The sequence below is a fragment of the Triturus cristatus genome, chromosome 12 (genome assembly GCF_964204655.1).
Source record: "Triturus cristatus chromosome 12, aTriCri1.1, whole genome shotgun sequence".
In the NCBI taxonomy this organism is placed as follows: Eukaryota; Metazoa; Chordata; class Amphibia; order Caudata; family Salamandridae; genus Triturus; species Triturus cristatus.
The window spans coordinates 8,889,989-8,914,819 of NC_140595.1; the positions used below are offsets into that span (position 1 = coordinate 8,889,989).

The 24,831-nt window shown below is 47.3% G+C and overlaps 1 protein-coding gene across 2 annotated transcripts in view; it reads right to left on the reverse strand.

The window, feature by feature from the left end:
- Positions 1-4,824: 4,824 nt before the first annotated feature.
- Positions 4,825-24,831, reverse strand: part of ARID3A (AT-rich interaction domain 3A) — a 211,397-nt gene continuing 191,390 nt past the window's right edge. For both annotated transcript variants that reach the window (XM_085638946.1, XM_085638947.1), the window contains exon 9: positions 4,825-17,577. In XM_085638946.1, the coding sequence (XP_085495072.1) occupies positions 17,423-17,577 (155 nt within the window). In that variant the 3' untranslated portion in view covers positions 4,825-17,422. The remainder of the gene's footprint in view (positions 17,578-24,831) is intronic.

Here is a 24,831-nt window from a genome sequence, read left to right on the forward strand (position 1 = left end):
TGCTATGTAATCCCCTTTTTGTAACGGTAGTATTACTATCTTGAATTTTTGCGTCTTTTTAAACTTGTTTATAAACCAAAGGTCTTGTATAAGACAGAGTTTTGTCTGGTTTTGGGATTAAGAAATATGTTGAGAAATTTCCCTGCTTGGTCTCTTTCCTGGGCACCCCTTCAATTGCCCTCTTTCCCAGAAATCTCTTTACTTCCTTGAGTCAACAGTATGTTTCCTCTTTTGAACAGACCTTTCTTCTTGGTCCCATTGCTGGCGGTAACTTGGCAAGTTCTATGCAACATCCACATTTTATACTGTTTAGTAATAATTTGTCTGATGTCACATTCTTACACTCCTAAACGAAATCTTATTCTGCCTCCCACTGGTGTGGTGTGAGAGGTTTTGGTGGGTTGACAAGTCACTTACTAGAAGGGCTGCACCTTCCCTGTGGGGCTTAGCTCTTCCTTGCCCATGTCCCCGAAGGGAATGGCGTCCTTGCTCCTGTACTGCTGGTGTTGTGGGTGTGCGTGTGTTTGAATTGTACCCTGAAACCATTGATGTGATTTGGCACTAGGGAAACTATCTCTTCCTGCTGGTCTATGTGCCAGTGCGGTTCCTCTTCGCATGTTTCCTCTTAATTGCAGTGCTTCCATTGATTTGGCAGTCTTGTTATCCTTCTTAAGGTACTGCTAAAAGGTTGTTTTCCATTGACTGGTGTATTTATGATGTTTGCTTGTACTTCTGGTTTGAAACGAGATACTCTTAATCAAGTGCCCCCTGCGGTGTTCCTGCCAGGGGAAATTGAGGACTTTTCTTTTCAGATTTGCCTTCGATCAGTGATTTTATCAAGGTCCAGGCCCCTTTCTCTGTTTTTGGAGACTGGTGTTTGAGACTCTGCCCCTGAATGTTTTTTTTTTGCAGTTACCTGGGATTTGTTTCCTTGTGCTATTCCATCTCTGTCGACGATTCTCATATTGATGTCCGATCCTTCTCCTTCAGCCAGGTTAACCTTGTCATCACTCAACAAGTGGAGTCTTTTAGTGATGGAGTTTGCTTCTGTCCCTCCAAGGCGTAGTGTGCATGTTTCTGCTCGTCTCTTGCCCTTTGTGTTTTCGGCTTGAACCTCGCACAGACTTCGCAGTTGTCACTGCTATGGTTGAGTGGTAGACAGAGGTTACACACCTGATGTTGATCCTTCTGTGCGAATTTATGGTGGCTCTTCGAGCAGAACTGGAAAGGAGTCTTTTCTATCACGTGGAACAGAGGGCCCCCTGACCAGGAATTCTCTGAAATAGTCTCAGAATATTCATATGTCAATAGAAATCCCATTTGGTACCTCTATTCAGTGGTCTTATTAATTTTCTTCCACAAACTTCGTCCAAACATCTCAATTTTTCGCAGATGGGAGAGCCTTCAGCTAAGCTTCCAGACCCAATGGCAGATAAAAAAAATCTGAAGATGGTGACCACAGGTAGGAGCTTCCAGGAAGGGCGTGTGATGTCAGTGGAGGCTGGATAGAACATCAAATGGTGGGACCGTCGACACCCAACAACAACAAACAAGCATTTGCAATGCAATAGGTCTCGCAGTTACACGAGTTAAAGCTATTGGCATTGTAAATGCCAATAGGCATTGTTATTTGCAATGTCAATAGCTCAAACTCGCGTAAATGCGAGACCTAATGCATTGCAAATGCTTGTCTTCTTTGCAGTGGGGTGTTTTGCACAGGCAGCATTCAGAGTGTTATCAGCAAGCCATCTTCTTATGTTGACTTGTTTCTAGTTAGTCAGATGGAGCAGCCGATAGCTTCACATTCCCTTCACCCCACCCCAGAGATGAAGGCTGGCTGCAGTTTTGGCAGGCTGCCCTTCCTGTCAGAGCGGGGTGTGGAGGCCATAAACGCAGCATGGAGTCTGGTTTGATCTCCTGTAATCACAGGAAGCGCTTGTCTGTGAATAGGTCTCCCTTTGGGACCTTATAAGTGTTTAGCCCATGCAGCATATTACCCTCGACTTTGGGAAATACAAGCACTAAAATATGTAATATACATGCCAAACAGCGTTACAGGCGAGTCCTACATGTTTTGCCAATGGGAGACGGGTGCAGAGAAAATCAAAGGAAGAAAGTGTTTGTTCGTGATTCCTACCACATGCCTGGCTAGCACGGGTTTTTTGAGTGCCACAGAGAGTGGAACAACACACTGTTTTCTAAATTGTTCAGCCCACTACGCAACACCCAACGACAGGGGGTCTGGTTTCTTTTCACTAGATCAAACACAGCATTTAGAAACTGAAAGATTTGTTGTGAATATGCCGAAACAAGTTATTATGACTTGGTTGGTTTATGCTGCTGAAAAAAAACAAATGCTAACTAAATACAATGTTGATGTGTCATGGTTATAAGAAGGCCGGCGCGGCTGGGGCTGGAAGGGAGTCACAAGCACCCGGGAAGTTGTACGAGGCGAATAACGGGGCACGAGCCCGGGTGGCGGGGGAGGAGGCTGCAAGCACATCTGTGTGGGATGAAAAGTGCAAATATATGTAGAGCGCTTCCAAGCTGAAGCAATAAGGGGGTCGAATGGAAACAGGCGGGACAGAGGCTCATGATGGGGAGAGAGGGTGCTAACTGGGACAGGGTAGGAAAGGGGAATGGACGGGGAGAAAGGCAGGTAAAAAGATAGATGATGCGGAGGGCAGGCGAGAAGGGGCGGGTGAAAAAAGAAAAGACGAGAAGTGTTGGTGAATTTTGGAGATGCTTGAAAGCAGCAGCGACATGGAAAAACAAGCTCAGCAGCTGATCACCATGGCTCTTGCAGCAAGAGGTGATCCCGGGAGAGGCTGAGCCCAGCTGAGCGGAGGAGGTGGGAGGGAGGTGCGAAGTGGTGGGAGGGCACCCTACGGAGAAATGCAGTGTCCAAGCTGCAAACAAAACATAGTGGAAGAGTCTACACCGGGCGACCGATGAACTCAACCTGGCAGCAGGGGTGGGAGGAGAGTTCCATAGGCAGCCTGTGTTTGGTGGTGGGAGAGAGGGCAGCCTACGGGGAGATGGAGCTTTAAAGTTGAAAGCACGGCGCTTAGGAAATGGGCGCCACGCTGAATAATAGTGTGAAGTTAATTAAATCAAGCCGCTGCAAGCAAAACATAGCGGAAGAGTCTACACCGGGCGACCGATTAACTCCTTAACCTGGCAGCAGGGGTGGGAGGAGAGTTCCATAGGCAGCCTGTGTTTGGTGGTGGGAGGGAGGGCAGCCTACGGGGAGATGGAGCTTTAAAGTTGAAAGCACGGCGCTTAGGAAATGGGCGCCACGCTGAATAATAGTGTGAAGTTAATTAAAACAAGCCTGGCGGAGCGTGGCGCGCGCTTGGGGGCGGGGGAGCGAACCCTTTGAAGAGCTCCCAAAAAGCGGAGTGCATGGCGGCACCAAGCGCGTGATTGTGCGCGTGCTAGCAATGCAATCCGCTTTTTGGGAGCACTTTGAAATGCCCTTTTACAATGGTCTCGCTTTGCGATCGCTTACGCGATAGCAAGGCGAGACCTAAAAAGAGTACTACTAGTATCTTGAGAGATTCTGGACCCAACCACTAGATGGCGGAATAATGAACAGCTTGTGAACCCAGAAAAGATTCACACTGCAAAACTCGGGTCCCCTGGGGCGGGGCGATGGCAGCGAGCAATTGTCCTGTTCACAGGAGCCCCTGTGCAGGGTTTGGACCAGCTCCCAAGCAGGATGTTTGTAAAGACTTCATTAAATGAGACCAGCGGTTCTGATGCAGTCACTTCCGGCTGAAGCACCTCTATCAAGAAGTTAGTCTTGACTGCCACTTAGGGCAGGCTAAGTTCCAGGACCTCCACCACCCTTCTCACCCCCGAGCAAAAGATGTGCCATTCTCCTTAACCACGGAGAAACCATGCCACGATATGGGAAGGTGTCCAGTCAGAGAGCAACTACTCGTTTTGGGGGGGGGCTGGAAATGGTGCTTAAAGTCTTCTCAGGTCTCTGTACTACTCACTGGGTGTAGCTGCATCAATAGAGGTGCCTCAGCTCAGTAGCTCAAGGAAGCCATTTCAAACAGAAGGAGTGTGGGAGCACACTGCATCATCCCAGCACTGAATTCGTCCTAATGCATCATGGTAAATGCAGTGCCAGCACCACGAAAACACTTTGCTAATGAAGGAATTAATCCAGAAACACGTTTAGAGTCAGGCTGCACCAATAAGGGTGACAAATTAGACTGCTACTTAAGTGTTATCATGAACTGCATTTACCAAGATGCACTGGGGCAAATTGAGTGCTGGGAAGTGAGGCGATGTGCTTCCACCCTCGCCCTGATTGCAGTTGATGACCATGCATGGACATTACTAGCAAAAGGAGAAGTCACAGTACTTCATGCTTCTAGAGACTTTCTTTGAAGAAAAAAAACGTGCACACATCTAAACCCAACACTGGATGGCAGTTTTATGCATAGCATGTGTATCTACAGCCACACATGCCTTGATCATACCGTTTAATTTGGCATTTGACACTTGCAAGGACTGAAAGCACACAGTTTGCAAAGATTTTAAAATTTGATTAGGTTGTGCCCCATGAAAGAAGCATTGTGCACAAGAGTGTGTCACAGACACAGGAAACTAACAGTGTGTACACACAGCATGAGTACCCGAGAGACGAGCCACACACCAATGCTTCATTGGGTGGGGCCGATTTATGCCTTGGGATAATTCTGGAACATTGCACGGAGTGCCCCCTCTGTTTGCTGGACAGGGGAGAAGGCAGCCTTGGACCGCACAACACACAAGGAAAAAGGTTACAAAAAAATGACGCAAAACCACTAGAACTTGATTTTTACGTTTATTTCAGCAAGTTTACAGGGTGACAATTGCTTTAAATATTTTGAAGTTTAAATACAATCTGTTTAATAAGGTTACTATAAAATGTAAACGTTCTGTATTTTTTATAGTTTAGTTACTTTTTTTTTACCTATCACACGTTTAATACCTGAATCTCTGAAAACAAAAACAGTGAAAATATGAACCTGTTTCTTACGATGTGTTGCAGACTGTCAGACAGAGGTAGAGTGGTTGGTGCGATTTCTTCGTTTCTTTGACGGTTTTGATTCCTGAGTTAGATATGCTTCACTGTAATATCCTCTCTCTTTTTTATTAAGAAACCCCCAAACAGAAGAAAGCCTTCACATATGCAAAAGGAAGGGAGGGTAACAGAGAGTAGCTTACGACCTCACCCCCTACAAACAAGACATTTTTTCCAAAAAGTGACTGTACAAAAAATACACTTCTGATGCTAAAAGTAACTGTACCCACCCCGAAAAGCAAAAGCACTCTGCCATCAGTGGTTCTCTCACTGGAAGACCCCTCACACACACCGCACACAGCATCTCATTTAAAGACAGGAGCTTTTCTCCTGCAAACTAAGGACACAAGGGATTGGGGAGGGGGTGCGAAGAGTTCAAGGAGGGCAGGGCACATACTTGATCATACTTCAAAAGCAAGATAGTCTATTTACATATCTTTGAATTGTCCACAGCAAAAGGAGGCAAACCCCAGTTTCAATTCATCATTGAAGCGGGTGTATATGTGGGTGCAACATACTGCGCAAGTCTCCCTGAATCGAGGTACATCGCTCACAACCAGAATCTCTCTGAAAAACACATTTAAATATCAAGAACCAGTGAACGTGATCTCGCAGTTATGGCTCGTGGATTAAGCACACCTGCACAGGTGCATCAGGGTACTCATATCTATTTTGTGGAACATGGGTCAGAGGACAGCGCAGGACAGGTGCCACAGGGGTATTTAGTTATCACCCTCCACAGTTTTGTAGTTCAAAGGAAAAAACACGGTTGTGGAACCACAGACAGCCTGCGGGGCCTGGCGGGGAGAGTTCAGCTGCTAGGCAGCAGGGTAGCGGGCCAGTCCTCAATGTTCAAAGCCATGCAGGTTGATATTGAGCTTATTTCATCTAAAAAGCTCTCCAGGCTCCAATATAAAGAAGACCCCTCCGAGGCTAGGCCTTTAAAAAAAGGATATTTGCATATTGGGTGAGGGGGCCAAAAACCTAGTGCCACCCCCCTACCCACTGCAATAAGCCAAGCCAAGAAGCTAACTCTTTGGCATGAAAAACAATTTTGAATTCCCCAATTGGTGCTCTCCAGAGAGCTCACACCGGCTTATATCTGGGATTTTCCACATAACCTAACATCAGAAAAGGACCGACGACCCAACACCCAACTTCCAAGACTGAACCACTCCATCCCCCATCTTCCCAACAGATTACAGCCAAAGGGAGTTGAGCAAGGGTTCCACAGTAATTAATATTCACACCCCAGTCCTGCTTGCACACCTAGTCTCATGAAGGATATTAGGAGTCACGACTGTCCGTGCACCCCACAAAAAAGGGCAAACCAGCCGAAGAGGCCACAGCTTCTCACATTATCTGACAAAGATTGTGTTACAGGCACAAAATGGAATGAGCAGTACGCCAATCGCTAGACCCGTCCAAATCCGATTTCCTGAATAAAGTTATGAAACAAATATATAGTTAAGTTACAAAGCAAAAGAGACTATGCAAACCCGGACCTATGCCAGGTACAGGTCCCGTTCCCCTGAGTTACTAGCAACCTCTTTAGAAAGAAGCCTGACCACACACATTTCATATTTATAGATATACGCACACACACACACACACTACATTTTTGTCACTGTAGGACTTCTCATTTTCTGCTATGGTACACACACACACACACACACACACACACACGTGTCACTCCTCTCAATCAACCACCAGCATCGACTACTGCGAGGCACCACCTGGGTGAATGCACCCAAACCGGTCTACGGTGCAAAAGGTTACCAAAGGATGACTATACTCCTAGGTTTAGCCTTACATTTGGCATCTGATTTAGTTGAGATCGAGCACTACCAGTGCTAGCTCCTTGCGGGGCATGCACATGACAGCCAGTCCATGCTACTCCAGGTTTCACATCTGATTCTTAGGACAGAACATGAAGACAAGGGGGTTGAAAGAAGCAAGGAGACTCCAGATCAAATGTGCTAGTGAATGCCATGCACAAGTAAAGCACCTGTAGAGCCAGGAGCTCGGTACAGAGTTGGGCAGCATGGAAACAAGAGCAGGACCTGGATGCGCAGATCCCATGTGCGTGTACTGTATGTGTACATATGGAGCAGCTGGTGTAGTCAGCCACAGGAGTACATAATATGATTTGCATAAGAGCTGAAAGATTGTGTAATCCTATAGTCATGGTGCGAGGCCACTACACAGAAGCATTATCAAGGTTTAAGTTGGAGTTGAGCAAGCTGGGTTGCTGACGATGTATGTGTGGGCTCTGAAACTAACTACATGTACGGTGCTTTCATTCTACGCATTGGGAACCACAGTAGCATCAGGTACTGGGCCCTGGAAGACCCGGTCGCCAACTATGCAGCAAAACTAGTCAAAGCCTGCCCCTAGGACAGGGCCTGCAGGTTAAGGCCCAGGCAAGACTGCTGTCAAGTGTGGGGCAATACAGACCCTGTCTCAGTTCTAGCCCTGGTCTTCCTGGCCCATTCCAGCCTCATCCTTGGAAGGGCCTCTGCTCTGACTGCAGCCAAGGGCCCTTTTCTTGCCATGAGCCATTCAGAAAAATGGTAACTAAATCTCTACATCATGAAAATATTCTAAATTCGAATGCTGTATTTGGGTCCGAAAGATATCTAGAAAAAACTATTTAACAAGTTTAATTTTGGGTGTCATTCATAGGCAGAGTCAGTACGGAAGACAAAGGCGTGGACCATGAGGCTGCAATTTCTGACTGTGTAGCCACAATCTTCAGCTGTATTTCCCGGGCCATGACACTGTGAATAGCGCACCGTGTGCAAGTCTGGAATAGGGGCTAGTTGCACAATCAGGGTATTCATAAGAAGCCATACACCCAATGAGGAATGAAGGAAGCCGGCCAGACCATGCAATAGAGCAAAGCTAGGCCTTAGCACCACACCCAGCTACACAAATAGTAATGTCAGTGCACTGGCGGCTGTGGCAGAAAGCCTAGGGGCTACATGGAGGCACGGCTCTGGTATCACCAGTGCACTGGCTGCAGCAGATGCTGGCCTAAGGGCCACATGGAGGCATGCCTCCAGGAACATCCATGCACTGGCTGCAGCAGAAACAGGCCTATGAGAACATGGAGGAACTACCTTGGGAAGACCAGTGCACTGGCTGCGGCAGAAGCAGGCTAGGAGCCACATGGATGCACAGTCCAAGGAACATCTGTGTACTGGCTGCGGCAGAAGCAGGCTAGGAGCCACATGGATACACAGTCCAAGGAACATCTGTGTACTGGCTGCAGCAGAAACAGGCCTATGAGAACATGGAGGAACTACCTAGGGAAGACCAGTGCACTGGCTGCGGCAAAAGCAGGCTAGGAGCCACATGGATGCACAGTCCCAGGAACATCCGTGCACTGGCTGCGGCAGAAGCAGGCTAGGAGCCAGATGGATGCACAGTCGCAGGAACATACGTGCACTGGCTGCAGCAGAAGCATTGCTTTGGGTCACATGGATGCACAGTCCCAGGAACATACGTGCACTGGCTGCAGCAGAAGCATTGCTTTGGGTCACATGGATGCACAGTCCCAGGAACATCCGTGCACTGACTGCAGCAGAAGCACTGCTTTGGGTCACATAGATGCACAGTCCCAGGAACATCTGTGCACTGGCTGCAGCAGAAACAGGCCTATGAGAACATGGAGGAACTACCTAGGGAAGACCAGTGCACTGGCTGCGGCAGAAGCAGGCTAGGAGCTACATGGATGCACAGTCCCAGGAACATTCGTGCACTGGCTGCAGCAGAAGCATTGCTTTGGGTCACATGGATGCACAGTCCCAGGAACATCCGTGCACTGGCTGCAGCAGAAACATTGCTTTGGGTCACATGGATGCACATTTCCAGAAACATCCGTGCACTGGCTGCAGCAGAAGCACTGCTTTGGGTCACATGGATGCACAGTCCCAGGAACATCCGTGCACTGGCTGCAGCAGAAGCATTGCTTTGGGTCACATGGAAGCACATTTCCAGGAACATCCGTGCACTGGCTGCAGCAGAAGCACTGCTTTGGGTCACATGGATGCACAGTCCCAGGAACATCCGTGCACTGGCTGCAGCAGAAGCATTGCTTTGGGTCACATGGATGCACAGACCCAAGTACACCAGTTGTACTGGCCGTGGCAGAATCAGGCCTAGGATCCACATTCAGACATTGCCCTTCTACCGCCTGGGCACTAGCTGCCACATAAGCAGGCCTAGGGGCCAAATGGATGCATGGCCCTAGGAACACCAGTTGCTGCACCAGCAGCTCTAGGGACGATATTTAGCTAGAGCCCCTCAAACGGACCGGCGCGGCCAGACTTGTAGAAGGGGCTCAGCTACCCAGGGATGTGAGAAGGCTGCGCTGACTGCAAACACAGCTGGAGAATGAGCGTCCACCATTGATGGGTGCAGGCCTGAGCATCCACCACTCCTCTCCCCCCTCTGCTAGGACAGTCCTTGGCCCGTAGACTAGCCTGCAGTATCCCTAATAGTCACTGCCATGAAGAGGCTTGCCTCCTCTGACGCTGGGTCAGACGAGCAAACATGGGGCACTCATGAGGCAAAGGCATATCAAGTGCACAGAAAGGGGTGCAAGACCCCACAACCGCACACCATTGAGGGAGGGTTAGTGGGAATACATCATGACTGCACCCTCAGTGTCAGCAGAGAGCTCGGTTTAAACTTGAATCAACCAGCTGGTGCCATGCCCTCCCACGTTCAAGGATCTGTACCTCTGTATAGACCCCATCGACGCCTTCGGAGTTCTGTGCTGACCCCTCCAAGCCCCTCGGGGATCTGAGCTTCTGTGAATACCTATTGGACCCCTCAAGGCCTTGTGCAGACTCCTCTGACCCTCCTGGCGTCTGTCCAGTCCTCAAACAGGGCCAAATAGGGTTTCCAATGTAAATGGCTTTTATTTGTTGTAGTGCTTATTTTAGCCAAAAAGGTGTCTCAATCCTCAATCAGCCCCTGCCCTCCCAGGCCAAGGGGTGCCGGCAACCTCCAATTACTACCCTTCTAATGTAGAAACCACTTCCAGATATATCTAAACCAGTAGGGGGTTTTCAAATGATTATGTACTCACAAATACATAAAAATGATTATCTCCTGAGGCAGTGGCGCTGGGCGTTCACAAGTGGAGGGGGCTGCTGAGAGCAGCACTCACCACATTACCTCCACTGGCGTGACCAGGTGAGGCCCCCCCCGTCTCTACTCGAGCTGCAGCCTGGGGGTGAGGACAGCCCCCCCAACTGCCTCCTCTGATGATCTGCAGCTTGTGGGTGGGGGTTCAAGCAGTTAGATGGGATCTGCTGGGAAGCCTGGGAGCCAGTGCTGCAAGCAAGGGTGGCAAGGGTGTGTGGGGATGGAGGAGCAGCGCTTCAGTACACTGGAGCTGCGACAGGAGAGAAAAATAATCGCAGCCTGAACTGAGCCACTACAGGCGAATACTGCAACAAGAGTTCTACCAGCAGGAGGTGCACCAGCGCATATGCTGCAGAAGGAGAAGGGTGCTGCGGCAGGGGCTGCAACAGCACATACGCTGCAGCAGGAGAAGGGTGCTGCAGCAGGGGCTGCAACAGCACAGGCAGATGCTGCATCAGCAGAAGAAAGTGATGATGCTCAACTAGGAGCATCATCAGTACAGGAAGATACTGCAGCAGGAGCAGTACCAGTGTACGACCAACCAAGAGCTGCACCAGTACAGCTAGATACGGCAGCAGGAGATGCACCAATAAAGGTAGGCAGCAGGAACTGCACCAATACAGACCAATACAGCAGCAGGAGCTGCACCAGTACAGACACACATTCGGGAGCTGCACAAGTACAGACACAGAATCAGGAGCTGCATCAGTACAGAGAGATACGGCAGGAGGAGCTGCACCAGTACAGACAGATACAGCAGCAGGAGCTACACGAGTACAGACACAGAATCAGGAGCTGCACCAGTACAGATAGGCAGCAGGAGCTGCACCAGTACAGACAGATACGGCAGCAGGAGCCGCACCAGTACAGACATTGTGCAGGAGCTGCACCAGTACAGACAGGCAGCAGGAGCTGCACCAGTACAGACACTGCAGTAGGAGCTGCACCAATACAGATACAGCAGCAGGAGCTGCACCAATACAGATACGGCAGCAGGAGCTGCACCAATACAGATACGGCAGCAGGAGCTGCACAAATACAGACACTGCAGGAGGAGCTGCACAAATACAGACACTGCAGCAGGAGCTACACAAATACAGACACTGCAGCAGGAGCTACACAAATACAGACACTGCAGCAGGAGCTACACCAGTACAGCCAGATATGGCAGCAGGAGCCACACCAATACAGGCAGATACAGCCGCAGGAGCTGCACCAGTACAGACAGATAAGACAGCAGCAGCCAGCACCAGTACAGACACTGTGCAGGAGCTGCACCAGTAGAGACACTGCAGCAGAAGCCGCACCAGTACAGACACTGCAGCAGGAGCCGCACCAGGACAGACACTGCAGCAGGAGCCGCACCAGGACAGACACTGCAGCAGGAGCCGCACCAGTACAGACAGGCAGCAGGAGCTGTACCAGTACAGGCAGGAGCTGCACCAGTACATGCAGGAGCTGCACCAGTACATGCACTGCAGCAGGAGCTGTACCTGTACAGACAGGCAGCAGGCGCTGCACAAGTACAGATACTGCAAAAGGAGCTACACCAGTACAGACAGGCAGCAGGAGCTGCACCAGTACAGACTCTGCACCAGTACATGACACTGTAGCATGAGTCGCACCAGTGCAGACAATGCAGCAGGAGCTGCACCAGTACATACAATGCAGCAGGAGCTGCGCCAGTACAGGCAGGAGCGGCACCAGTACAGACAATGCAGCAGGAGCTGCACCCGTACAGACACTGCAGCAGCAGCTGCGCCAATACAGATGCTGCACCAGTAGATACACTGCAGCAGGAGTCGCACCAGTACAGACACTGTAGCAGGAGTCGCACCAGTACAGACACTGCAGCAGGACCCGCACCAGTACAGACACTGCAGCAGGAGTCGCACCAGTACAGACACTGCAGCAGGACCCGCACCAGTACAGACACTGCAGCAGGACCCGCACCAGTACAGATGCTGCACCAGTACAGACACTGCAGCAAGAGTCGCACCAGCACAGACAGATACGGCAGCAGGAGCTGCATCAGTAAAGAAAGTGGTGATGCTCAACCAGGACAGGCAGATGTGGGAGCTTTCGCAGTGTATGGGGGAGGGGAGTGTTGCAGGGGCTGCTACACTACAGGCAGATTCTACAGCAGGAGCTGTGAAGTACAGGCAAATGTTGCAGCAGAAGCTGTGCCAGTGTACAGAAATACTACAGCAACACCTCCGACAGTCCAGGCCACATCTACATATATAAATATACACACACACACACACCTGCCCTTCACATCCCCACCTTCTCACTGCACTTCTAAACTCTCTAGGTCAAACACAGCAGCTGGGTTGTAAGAGTCCAACAGTAAGACAGAGGAAGATACAGAATACCTTTCAGTGACCAACACAGAGTTCCTCATTTCACCTTTGGTGGACAGAACTTCGTCCGTCAGGGTGCTATACAATATTACCTTTGCCACCCTGATCGACTACCATCCACCAGATTTAGAAACGATTGCTGGCCCAGTGCTCATCTTTGTACCTTAAAAGTAACCACCCTCATGGCGATTCCCATTAAGGTACAAAAGTTTGGTGGACGTCACCAAGGCTTTAGACTGCCACTCAAACTCCTAAAGCAGGGTTTGTTTCTGAAAAACAAAACTAATGACCCAAACACCCTAGGACTTGCCTGTACCTCACACCATGTTTTCCCTGGCGGTGATGGATAGAAAAAGGAACCACACAGGGCAGGTGGGGTAATGCCCATCCTCTGACAGCTTCTACTCCATCAGGCTGTTGGAGGAAGTTCCCAGTTGACGTAGTCAACAGGGGCTCCATTGACGGAAAGCTTATGCCCCAACGTCTCTAAATGAGGCTGGTGGACTTCATATTTGGCAGACAGGGTATACTCTGTTGCATTTACAAGGGAGAACCCTGTCTGCCAAACTCTAGATCAGGATCAGAAATATCAATTACTACAACAGCTCTCAATAACGATTCACACAGACCCCAGGCGCCAATGCACCCCACTCTTCAAATACCAACAAGCAGCTCCGCTAGCAACAACTAACTTCTGGGTTGCAGAAGGCAGCATGGCTGGTTTAGACTGGCAGGAGTGAATATGCTGCCAATGTATCCTGCTCTCCGGTGTGCCCCAAGTTTGAAGACTGCTGGGACCCAGTTTCTTGGGATGGTACCCTGATATACACCAGCTGGCCTCTCGGGATCTTCACAGTCTCAAGGAATGGTTGTCCACACCGGAGAAATCATTTGCACTTTAGCCCTCACCATTGGGGACTTCGAGGGCTCCAACATGGCACAATTCTAGGGACTTGAGAAAGCCATATGTTACCAGCACCTCTAGTCACTAGGGTGCAGAGAAGGAGACAAGAGCGGTTTGGGTCTATTCAATGAAGAGGCACAAGCATCAACCTGCAAAGTACTGGTGGAGGGAAGGGAAAAACACCACCAGCAGGCAACACAGAGGTCTGGGCACCAAATGCAGACAGACAGTTCTTAAGAACAGCAGATCAAGGATGGTCACACTTCTAGAAACTGAGGTAACAAATGAACTAATATCAAGAACTGTGCAACCTGTGTCATTTTATACAATATATCACGAGGCACCCTATGTATCAAGTCTGTGTCCGAGAGTTTAAGAAGCTCCCTAGGATATGCACGGTCATCCTCAATGAGTTGTCGGAGGCAGTGCTGAAGAAGTGGTCGAAAACAGCTTATTCTGAGGATGCTCAGAATAAGTGGCTAAGAACCAGCTGAGGCTGGACCATCACCAGACCCAAGAACCCCATATATAATTGGGCCACTATTGCCTCCAAGTGATGTCGCAAAACCTGATGGCACTTGGTTCACAGGACACAGAGATGTGACCCTCAGGTCTGGCTAGCTCAAGATGTGGTTGACAAGAGTGATGGTGTTCAACAGGCAAGACTTACCCTGGGCGAGGGGTGTAATAAGAGTCATTTTCAGGAGTCTGGGACAAAAGTCACAGTGGAGGCGTGATCAGTTTAGAATAATTTACCTCTTTAACTGTGACACTGAGAAGCATTCATTTTGTTAGGTTTTTATGTTATTTTCAAAGCCATGTAGAGGCAGGAGAGTAAACAGAAGTTACTTCTCTTCGGTAACACTCCCTGGTGGATACTCTACCAAACCGCGGATTCTCACCTTGTGAATATTTACCAGGCTACTTATACGCGGCTCTGCTCATTTTCCAGCGCGAAACGAAGTTGGTGCAGGGCTGCACAGTGCCACCTACCAGTGCACAGCAGTACCACTTTAGAGTATTTCTGGATCCAATCTGATGCCTGGGGAGTATTCATGAGGTGAGGAATTTGTAGATAGAAGTATCTTTCAGAAACAAGCCTTGGATATTTCGGCTACACAGTGTCAGCAAATTTGGCAATTCAGGGTCACATGCTGTGACGCAAGCCCCATTATCAATTCCAAATGCTGGTCAGTCAGGAAGATTTCGGTACAGTTCACAAATCACTGGGCATATAGAGCGACTTCTTGGTGTTGGCAGAAGGATACGCCGTAGTGAGAAATACTTTGATAATAGTAAATCAACACGCAGAGGTTTCCTCTAGTTCACCTACTCCTAGCTGAGTCCCTCCAGTAGAAGTAGACAAAAAGTCGCCGTAGGTTTCACCTTCAAATGGGTGGAAAGAAGCTGGCAAATGCAGATAAGAGTAGAGCCCAGTTAGCGGACTACGGCCACACGACATACAGCAGACATGTGGCATGGCAACCTCTACTGGGAGCTGAGCACCAAGTCTCTTCAGGTCTAGATGCAACGGAGATGAAACAACCTAGTGAACAGTCTGTAAACGCTACTGGAATAAACATATGTCTATATAGAGCAGTGTAGAATATTCCAGCAATGATTTGCAGTCAGAAGTATGAGAATCGAAGAAAGACACAAAGCTGGAGAATGTGGACTTGTGGTTTGGTAGTCGGCTTTACTCGAGTCCTGCCACAAGTACTTTATTTGCAAGTAATCCGGATTCAGGAGCCCGCAGAGACCTGGGTGGACAGGAATGCCTGTTCCAGAGCATAGGCAGGTTTGTCAGAGAGCTATAACTTCAAGCCTGCCACTAACGCATGAATCTTGAGTGAAACTGTGGTGTTGGCAAAAATCAACACCTACGTAGGACCCCACGTGCCGGTAATAAGCAGAGTTGCAGGACTATCTGGAAGGCAAGGGAGGAACGATTGGAGCTTCAAGGTGTGTGAGCAGAAATATCAGACTTGTTCAGAGCCGCTCAGTACCTGAATACAGAGTCAACTGTATCACGTGCCACATCTGAAACAAGACCGACTTTAAAAATCTTAGACCATTAACCTCCCAAGACTGACATGCAGGAGATGGAGTCAAGTGAGGGAGCAGAGACCACCTGGCACCGGTCTTTGACTTTGAGGGTATAGGTTAGAGGAGCCATGATGCACATGCTGGTGAGCAGTTTTTTCCAATCGTGGCATGTGTGTCCAAAAGAACAAGGCCCAACCCACTTGTCAAGCACTCTGGCTTACGGGTCCAAGCAATCTGAGGAGAATGGGGACCAATTAAATAAATAAAAACCCAAGGAGACACAGCACAGCATTTGAATCTAGATGATTGTTCACGCTGCAAACCCCAAGCATGCACAGGAAATAACCCACAATTGTGGAGGTGCCACTCCATGAAAGGATCGATTTGCATAGGGATTCAGAGCTCCAGCCATAGACATGGGGCCACTGTCTTGCACAGTAACTCTGTAAGAACCCATTGACATCGCTAGAGAGGACTCTTGCCCAGTGCACGATCCTCCACAGGAACGCCAAGGACTGCATTCGATTGTCAGGTCTTGCAGTAACTTCAAAGTCTACAAATAAGGCACTGAAGGAAGGGGTTTTCTTGGAGAGAGAACACCTAGATGCTGCTGGGAGAAGTCTCCTGCAGTGTGCAACCCCACAAGCTCTTATGATGCGTGATACCCCCTCCCCCCCTCCCCAAGATTCTGTGCTATGCGCCCCTGCAGGTTTCTCTACTGAGACATGCTGTACTCAAATGTAAATATTACCAGTAAAATGATTTTTGTCACCTTTGCTTCTAGTTCACCAAGTTCAAAAGGCCCACATCAGTGCAGATATGAACTCATTCACAAGCAGACAGGAGACAATGCCCCAACACCCTCTCACCAGCACAATGAACTTCCATAGGGTCTGAGCGAGGCATAGAGGTCTATAGGGAAATGGCAAAGAAATTCCGACAAGTAATGGCCTGTTCTGGGCCTGTAGGCCCTTTCGTGGCAATCGCACCTGTAACGGACAGTTCCAGGAGGAATGATCCATTAGAAAGTCTTCAGAAGTTCATTGCAGGCTAGCGCACCTGCGTACTAAGTGGTGTGCATGGATGTGTCCCAACAGTTTCATCAAAAGGGTCCAATATCTTAAGCAGGCATGCGTCTACAACCTCCTATGCCTAGAAACACCAAAGTTACCAGCACGTGACGCACCAACCCACAACCCATTAGCAACAGTAACATGTCCAGGACCTTCCTGATAGCAACTAAAGTGTTCATCTCAAAAGAAAGAAAAAAAGAAAAAAAGATATATATCCCTGAAACAGCACAGATGATATACCTGTGTAGACACAGATATACATATATATATATATATAGATTACTTCTCTTTTTTTGAGGTTCAACTTTTTCTTTTTGAGAATAAAATAGAAATTATTTACAAAAACAACTCTGAGCATTCAATACACTTTGACCATAGTTATTACAAAGATTTAACAAAAAGAAAAAGGACTGTACATTTTGTGGTATATATTAAAGATTTTAAGATTTGGACACGAGACAATCTCGGTCATTAGGTGCCGCCTATTTTTTTCTTTGCGTGTGGAGGCGTTGTTAACAGTGCAAGAGTGTACTAGTGAGGTAATAGTTTTTGATGTCAATGCAAGGAAAAAATTATAAAATAAAGCTTACTGGCTCAGAGGTTCCAGAGTGCTGATTCCCCTCTAAAGCTTTTTTCCTATTGATCTCCAGAACTTTACAATAAACCTGAGACAGCAAATTCAAGTGGGTTTTTCTTTCTTTTTTGTTTTTTTTGGCGTCAGCTGGGAGAAAAAAAAACGTTGCCTTCCCTGGCCCACCCCTCAAGTGTGGGATTTAAAAACTGGAGGCATAACTTCTTAAGGCGACGGGTTACTGGATGTGGGTGTCTGCGGTACAGGGATTCCGGGTGTGGCCTGAGCACCGCCAGCACTTGGACCACGATTGCTGCTCACTTTGGTATAACCAGATTGGTGCGTCGAAGAAGAGCCGGACGTCTGTGCGAACAGCACACCTGGGATAAAAGAAAATATATTTTAGGAGGGGTTCAGGATATGTATCAAGAGAAACAGGCGTGCAGTCCGCCAGGACGAGGAGCAAGCATGCAGACTCAAGTCACACAGACAGTTTGTTTTAAATAGACACAAGGGTAGCAGATACTACCGGCACATGGAGAAGATGTGGACATCACAGACTGAGGACCTAGTGTGGAAGGATTAGGTTACTTACCCTGTAAGCATCTGTTTGTGGCATGTAGTGCCGTAGATTCACATGCTTTGCATACTCCTACTATTCAGTGTTGGATAAGAATGAGTGAAAGTTGATTTTCTTCCAACAAGTCTTTGGAATCACAAGTTCGAGCGGTGACTCCTCTCTGTGATAATTTGCATGGGCATCGACTCCATTGTTACATTGTTTTCCCGCAAATGGGTGAGAATGGAGTGTAAAGTAAATATGGTAAAGAGGTGTCCATGCATTGCAAAAAGGTAAAGGAAACTGCAACGGCCACAGGTGTCCGGGTAGGAAGGTGGGTGCATGTGAATCTAAAGCACTGCATGCCACAAACAGATGCTTACAGGGTAAGTAACCTAATCTGTTCGAGGCATGTGTAGTTGTAGACAAATGCTTTGCATAGACTGTGAAGCAGAGTGCCTCGAACCGGTGGCTAACCTGTGGGAGTTGCAGTTGTTTGAAAGAGTACATAGCACACTGCATTGTCCTACATTAGCTTGTTGGCGTGCTGGAACATCCACACAATAATGTTTAGTGAAGGTGTGTGCTGTAGACCATGTAGCTGCTTTGCATATGTCGGCTAGTGGCCTGTGGCCTAAGAAAGCTTTAGAAGCCCCAATTTTCAGAGTAGTGTGTGTTCCAGGAGGTGTAGCTAACTCTCCTTTGGCTTTAATGTAACAAGTTTGAACACATTTAACTATCCATCTGGAGATTCTGGATTTGGATATGGGCTTTCCTTTGTGAGGAGGTGAAAACGCAAAAAGGATAATGTTAGTTACCCAGTAATCATCTGTTCTTGGCATGTAGAGCTGTAGATTCACATGCTGTGCATACTTCTTCCATCTAGTGTTGGGTCCGGATGTTTGCACTTTATTGTTCTTCAAAGAAGTCTTTTCCAGTCACGAGGTAGGTGATTCCTCCTTTCGGTGATAGTGCGCATGGGCATCGACTCCACTGTTGGATTGTTTTGCCGCAGAGGGTTAGAATGGAGTCATAGTAAAGAATAGAGTTGTCCATGCGTATGTATGTAAACTAAAGAGAGAACTGCAGCAGCTACAGGTATCCGGGGAGGTGGATGGGCGCATGTGAATCTACAGCTCTAAATGCCAAGAACAGATGCTTACTGGGTAAGTAACATTATTCGTTCGAGGCATGCGAGCTGTAGATCACATGCTTTGCATAGACTATATAGCCGTATCCTCCTGAAGCGGTGGCTATCCTGTAGCTGTTGGAGTTGTCTGAAATAGTGTTTTCAGTACTGCTTGACCCACATTTGCATGTTGTCTTGCTAACACATCTATCACAATTGTGTTTGGTGAATGTTTGCGGTGTAGACCATGTTGCAGCTTTGCAAATGTCAACTATGGGAATGTTTCCTAAGAAAGCCCCTAACTTGAGAGTGGAATGTGCCCTAGGGGGTACAGTTAGAGTCGTCTTTGCTTTTGCATAGCAAGTTTGAATGCACTTAATCCACCTTGCAATACCAGATTTGGAGATAGGATTACCCTTGGGTGGTGGTACAAAAGCAACAAAGTTGTTTTGTTTCACAAAATGATTTTGTTCTTTCAATGTAGTACAAGAGTGCTCTTCTGACATAAGGTGTCTAGAGCTCGTTCTGCAACAGAATCAGGTTGAGGGAAGAATACAGGTAATTCTACTGACTAATTTATGTGAAATGCAGATACTATCGTAGGTAAAAATTTGGGGTTGGTACGAAGAACCACTTTGTCCCTGTGTAGTTGGAAAAAAGGTTCTTGTATGGTTAGTACCTGTAGTTCACTCACTCTCCTTAATGAAGTGATTGCAATGATGAAAGCGGTTCTCCAAGAGAGGAACTGTGGTTCGCATTTGTGCATGGGCTCAAAAGGTGGGCCCATTAATCTTCTAAGGACTATGTGAAGAATCCAAACTGTGGCAGGTGGGAGTCTTGGCGGTATGACTCTTTAGTCCTCCCATTAAACCTTGAATTACGGGTACTTTAAACAACGACAAATGTTGCCTATTTTGTAGATACGCAGCTATTGCTGCGAGGTGTAGTCTGATGGCGGTGCAAGCCAATGCTGACAGTTGCAAGTGTAACAGATGGAAAGATGATGTTTTGTACGGAAGCATCAAGAGGGTTAATATGATTGTTATTACAATAAATGACATATCGCTTCCGCTTAGCTGCGTAACAGGCTCTTGTGGTAGGCTTTCTAGCCTCCCTAATGATAGTCATACATTCTGGTGGAAGGTTTAAATAACCAAACTCTGACTTCAGAAGCCAGGCCGCGAGGTTCAGCTGTTTGGGATCTGGGGGTCTGATTTCTTCATGGCTTTGTGAGGAGACTGGAGGTTAAATGCAGCTTTTGATGCAGGACCAGAGACAGCTCCAACAGGGTTGTGAACCAAGGTTGACGTGCCAATGTGGGAGCTACTAGGATTAGTGCGAGAGATGTTTGCCTGAGCTTCCGAACCACTCATGAAATGAGCTGGAGAAGTGGAAAAGCGTAGGCAAATATCCCTGACCAGTTCATCCATAGTGCATTGCCTTTGGATTGCGGGTGTGGGTAGCTGAAGGCGAAACTTTGGCATTTTGTGTTTTTTTGTGTGTGGCAAACAGATCTATTGGAGGGACTCTCCAAGCTTGGAAGTATGGGAGGAGAACTTGAGGGTGAAGTTCCCATTCGTGTATTTGCTGCCTCTGCCTGCTGAGGAGGTCTGAGATCAGGTTGTTGACTCCCAAAAGGTGTTCCGCTACGAGATGAAGTTTGTGGTGAATGGCCCACCTCCAGATGTCTGGGGCTAGGTGAGACAGTTGGAGAGTGTCCCCCCTGCTTTTGTATGTAATACATAGCTGTCATGTTGTCTGTACAAACCAAGACAGCTTTGCCCTTCAGGTGAGTTTGAAACACCTTGAGCGATAGAAAGATTGCAAGCAACTCTAAGTGATTGATATTGAGCACCTTTTGCTGCTGGCTCCACAGGCCTTGCACTGTGTATGGTTGAAGATGAGGTCTCCAACCAGTGAGGGACGCGTCCGCTGTTAGTACGATCTGTGGAACCAGGTCTATGAAGGGCCGTCCTTTTGATACATTTTGTGCGTTCCATCACTGCAAAGAGCGAGGAGTGTGGCCGTGATGGAGCAGGTAAAACACAATTTTGAATACCTCCTCTAATTTGCATGGAATTAATTACGTAATCATTCTAAAATTAATTTACATAACATGTTTGAAGTGGAAGTGGTACTAATCAATATTTGCACCTTGATAAACATAAAATACACGTGGGATTAAACTGCTAATTGCATGGCAAAATTAAATAATTAACAATGGTACGCAAACTAACCTTAGATTGTGTTAAAATAGTAAAATTGCATGGTTTATATTGCTTTGTGATTGTATTGTGGCTTAAAGTTATCGTAGGGTAAGTATTATCGCTTTAAATGTTGCTGCAGCTAGGAAGATACTAATATATAATTGGGATTAGTGAGGGTTTGAACATTAGAACCTTCATTTCTATATTTTAATCGCTGTTAATTCCATTTTCGCTTAGTTAACATTCGGGCCTACTAGGCCGCAGTACTCAAGATGGCGTTCTCTGAAGCAGATGCCACCATGTGCGCGCGATGATTTCTGCGCATGCCCAGATAGCTCTGGAGATCACGAGGTGAAATGAACTCCTGACATCGTGTTCTCTGCCAAGGTCGATGTGACCGCAAGCCAGAAAATGAGCGTATGAGAACCAAGGAAGAGACAAAGATTAACCTGTCAATAGGACCCTTTTGCCTTGAAAAGATACATTAGCTGGTCCCCGCATGAGAATCGGAAGGACCATCGCAATTTGTGAACTCATGTGCCAAGTCACTAAGCAGAACCAGTTTGCACTGGGAAGAGTGCAATTAACTATTGATAACCCCGAACTGTCCAATCAGAACATTTGGTCTGCCCCTAAAGTTGCCATATTTTGTATGAAGTAAGGCAAGAAAAGTTATAATAACCCCTCATCTGTCATGACGGGAGTTGAGTGGTTGGGGAGGACTTCGAGAGTTGCGGTTGGAGTTGCGGTTGCGTTTATCTTTGGGTTATTCGTTGAAAGGGAGTTCTTGTTGGGTGGTTATTCCTCTTTCAAATTTCCAGACTTTTCTGAATTTTCATTAATTTCTACGCTGCCAGTCTGGGTGTGGAGTTAATCCATGCTGCGGATTGACGTATGAACTTTGCAGAGATATTGCGTTGTATCCTGTATTTTTGCCGGACGGTTTGATCCCTTGGTGAGGGTCAGACAGCCTGTCTAGGGGAGTTTTTACCTGAGAATGCGGATGACTCCCTGTTCGATCTGAAGTTATCATCGCCTGTTCATTGGTAAATGATTTACTGACATTTTCCTAAATTTATGCTTTAATGAAAGTTCTAAATGCTTGATATTCTTTAATAAATCTGAATTTCAAAATTATGATCTGTAGTAATTAAATGCAAGATTAAAGAGATTGATTAATAATTTAGATAAACAAAATTGAAATAACAAGAAACAAGTTATGTGGTTCTTAAATTAATCACTGAAGATATCAAATGTTTTATAGACTTTGTGTGTTCGCTGGTTCTAATTCACCATCAACCAGTCCACTTAGTTGGTCCATCGACCAAACAGTGGAGTGCCTTGATATAAAGTCAGGATTCTGAAAAGTGTATATAGAATGTATATATAAAGTAGTAAGAACATTTATCCTGATAGATAAGGTACCCACATGTCCAGCAGCCCCTTCTCCTGTGTACAGATTCAAGTGAGTTTTGTGTGGATGTGAAGTGTGTTGGTGTTATGGGCCCCACCAATGAATGTATGAATGAATCTTTGTGAATAAGAATCTGTGACATAAGGAGAATATGTACATTTTGTCCCTTGCGCTGGATCAGCCTCTTACCAACACTAGATCGGTTAATAGACCCCGTAACTGGTTCCATTGACTGGCTAAGCATTCTTGAAGTTGACGCATGTGCAGTCTGGCAAGATGCCATCATTCCCAGCAGCTGCATATAAACACGAGCTGGAAGCAAATGATTGGGTTGAAACTGGATAACTAAAGCCTGAATATTGCGAATTCTGGCTGCGCTGGGGAAGGCCAGAGCTTTTTGAGTATCTAGCGTGGCTCCTAAGTAGTCCGGAGTATTGGCTGGTTGGAGATGTGATTTTATCACATTGACTGTGAACCCTAGTTGATGTAGTAACTGAATTGTTCTGAAAGTGTGCTGAAGACATTGCTGGCACGTGCTGGCTTTGATGAGCCAGTCGTCCAAGTATGGGAAGACATGGATGCTTTGTCTTCTCAGGTGAGCAGCTACTACCGCCAGACAGTTTGTGAAGACTCTGGGGTCAGAGGTGACTCCTAACTGGAGTACTTTGAACTGAAAGTGTTGACCCGCTAACACAAACCTGAGGAATTTGCGATGAGTGGGGTGGATTGGAATATGGAAATAGGCATCTTAAGTCTAGAGTAGACAAAGTCGCCTTTTTGCAGAAGAGGTAATACTTGTTGAAGTGTTACCCTGTGGAAATGATCTGACTGTATGTAAAGATGGAGTTCTCCGAGATCTAATATTAGTCTGAGAGAACCATCTTTTTTGGGTATTAGGAAGTAAAAAGAGTACACACCCGACCCGTGAGGTTGTGGTGGTACGGGCTCTATAGCCCATTTTAGAAGGAGGGACTGTACCTCTTGTTTGAGAAGGTGTAAGTGATCTGGTGAAAGTTTGTGCAACTTTGGGGAATGTTTGGAGGAGTGTTGGCGAACTCCAGGCAGTAACCAGAACTGATCATTTGTAGTACCCACTTGTCTGTTGTTATTGACTGCCAGATTGGTAGGAAATCTGAAAGTCTTCCCTCGACAGGTGTTAAGTGGACGGGGGGGAAAGTGTAGGCAAGTCACTGTTTTGCATTGGAGGGGGAGGTGCGTGTGTTTGAACCTCTACCCAGCCTTTGCTGTTGCCTCTGTAACGCTCTCTGAAGTAACCTTTAGAGGCAGAGGGTTGGTTATTGCCCTTGTAGGTGGAGGTGGTTTCAAAGGAGGTATTTTTGGAGCCGCCGCGTTAGAAAGAGCGCCAAAATAACCACAGGCTTGTGTTGACTGAAGGGCTCACATGGATTTGGCCTCTTCAGGGTCCTTTTTTTAAGATCGAGCCTATAGCAGCGCACATGCGCTGCTTATAGGAAAACAACCTCTTGCAGCTGACCAGGACTTTTCACACGCTTGTGCGTGTTTTTTTAAAAATTATTTCAATTGGTCTCTGCGTGCTGTCTTTCAAAAAAGACAGCACGCAATTGGGCAAAGGCGGGTGCATGACCCGCCTTTGCTCCGCCCACGGCTTAAGGCTTGTGGTTACCCGCACTGGCGACATATGTTTTCAATTATCGTGCCCAGACGTGGGCACGATAATGGAAAACAGATAGCCTGCTGCTCGCAAGCGCGCGCACACCAGTCGCGGGCTTGTTTCTCTACCAATGACGATTAACTGAATCATTAGCAGGCAATTTACTTCTCTGCCTTCCTGTCTGCTTGAGAGCAAGACTATACATTTGTATTGTGCCGGACTGAGTACATCCCCAAAAAATAAATCGCTTTTGGATGCTGGCAGATGACAGACTTCCTCAGAATCACCCTCACAATACGCAATCGAAGAAGCGGATGTGCTTCTTCGTGTTAAGGAAGGAAAATGCTACGTACCAGTATGCATCTGTTCTTGGCATGTAGAGCTGCAGATCCACACACTATGCATAGATCGCCATCTGGTGTTGGGTCCGGATGTTTGCACTTGTTTTTGTCTTGGAAAAGTCTTTGGAAGTCACGAGATAGGTGACTCCTCCTTTGGACGATAGTGCGCATGGGCATCGGCTCCATCTTCAGATTGTTTTTCGCCAGCAGGGAAATTGAGTTTTGTGAGAAACAGATAAGATGCCCATGTATGCTGTATCTAAATAAGATAGTACTGGAACAGATAAAGGTAGCCGGGGAGGCGGGTGGGCGTGTGTGGATCTGCAGCTCTACATGCCAAGAACAGATGCA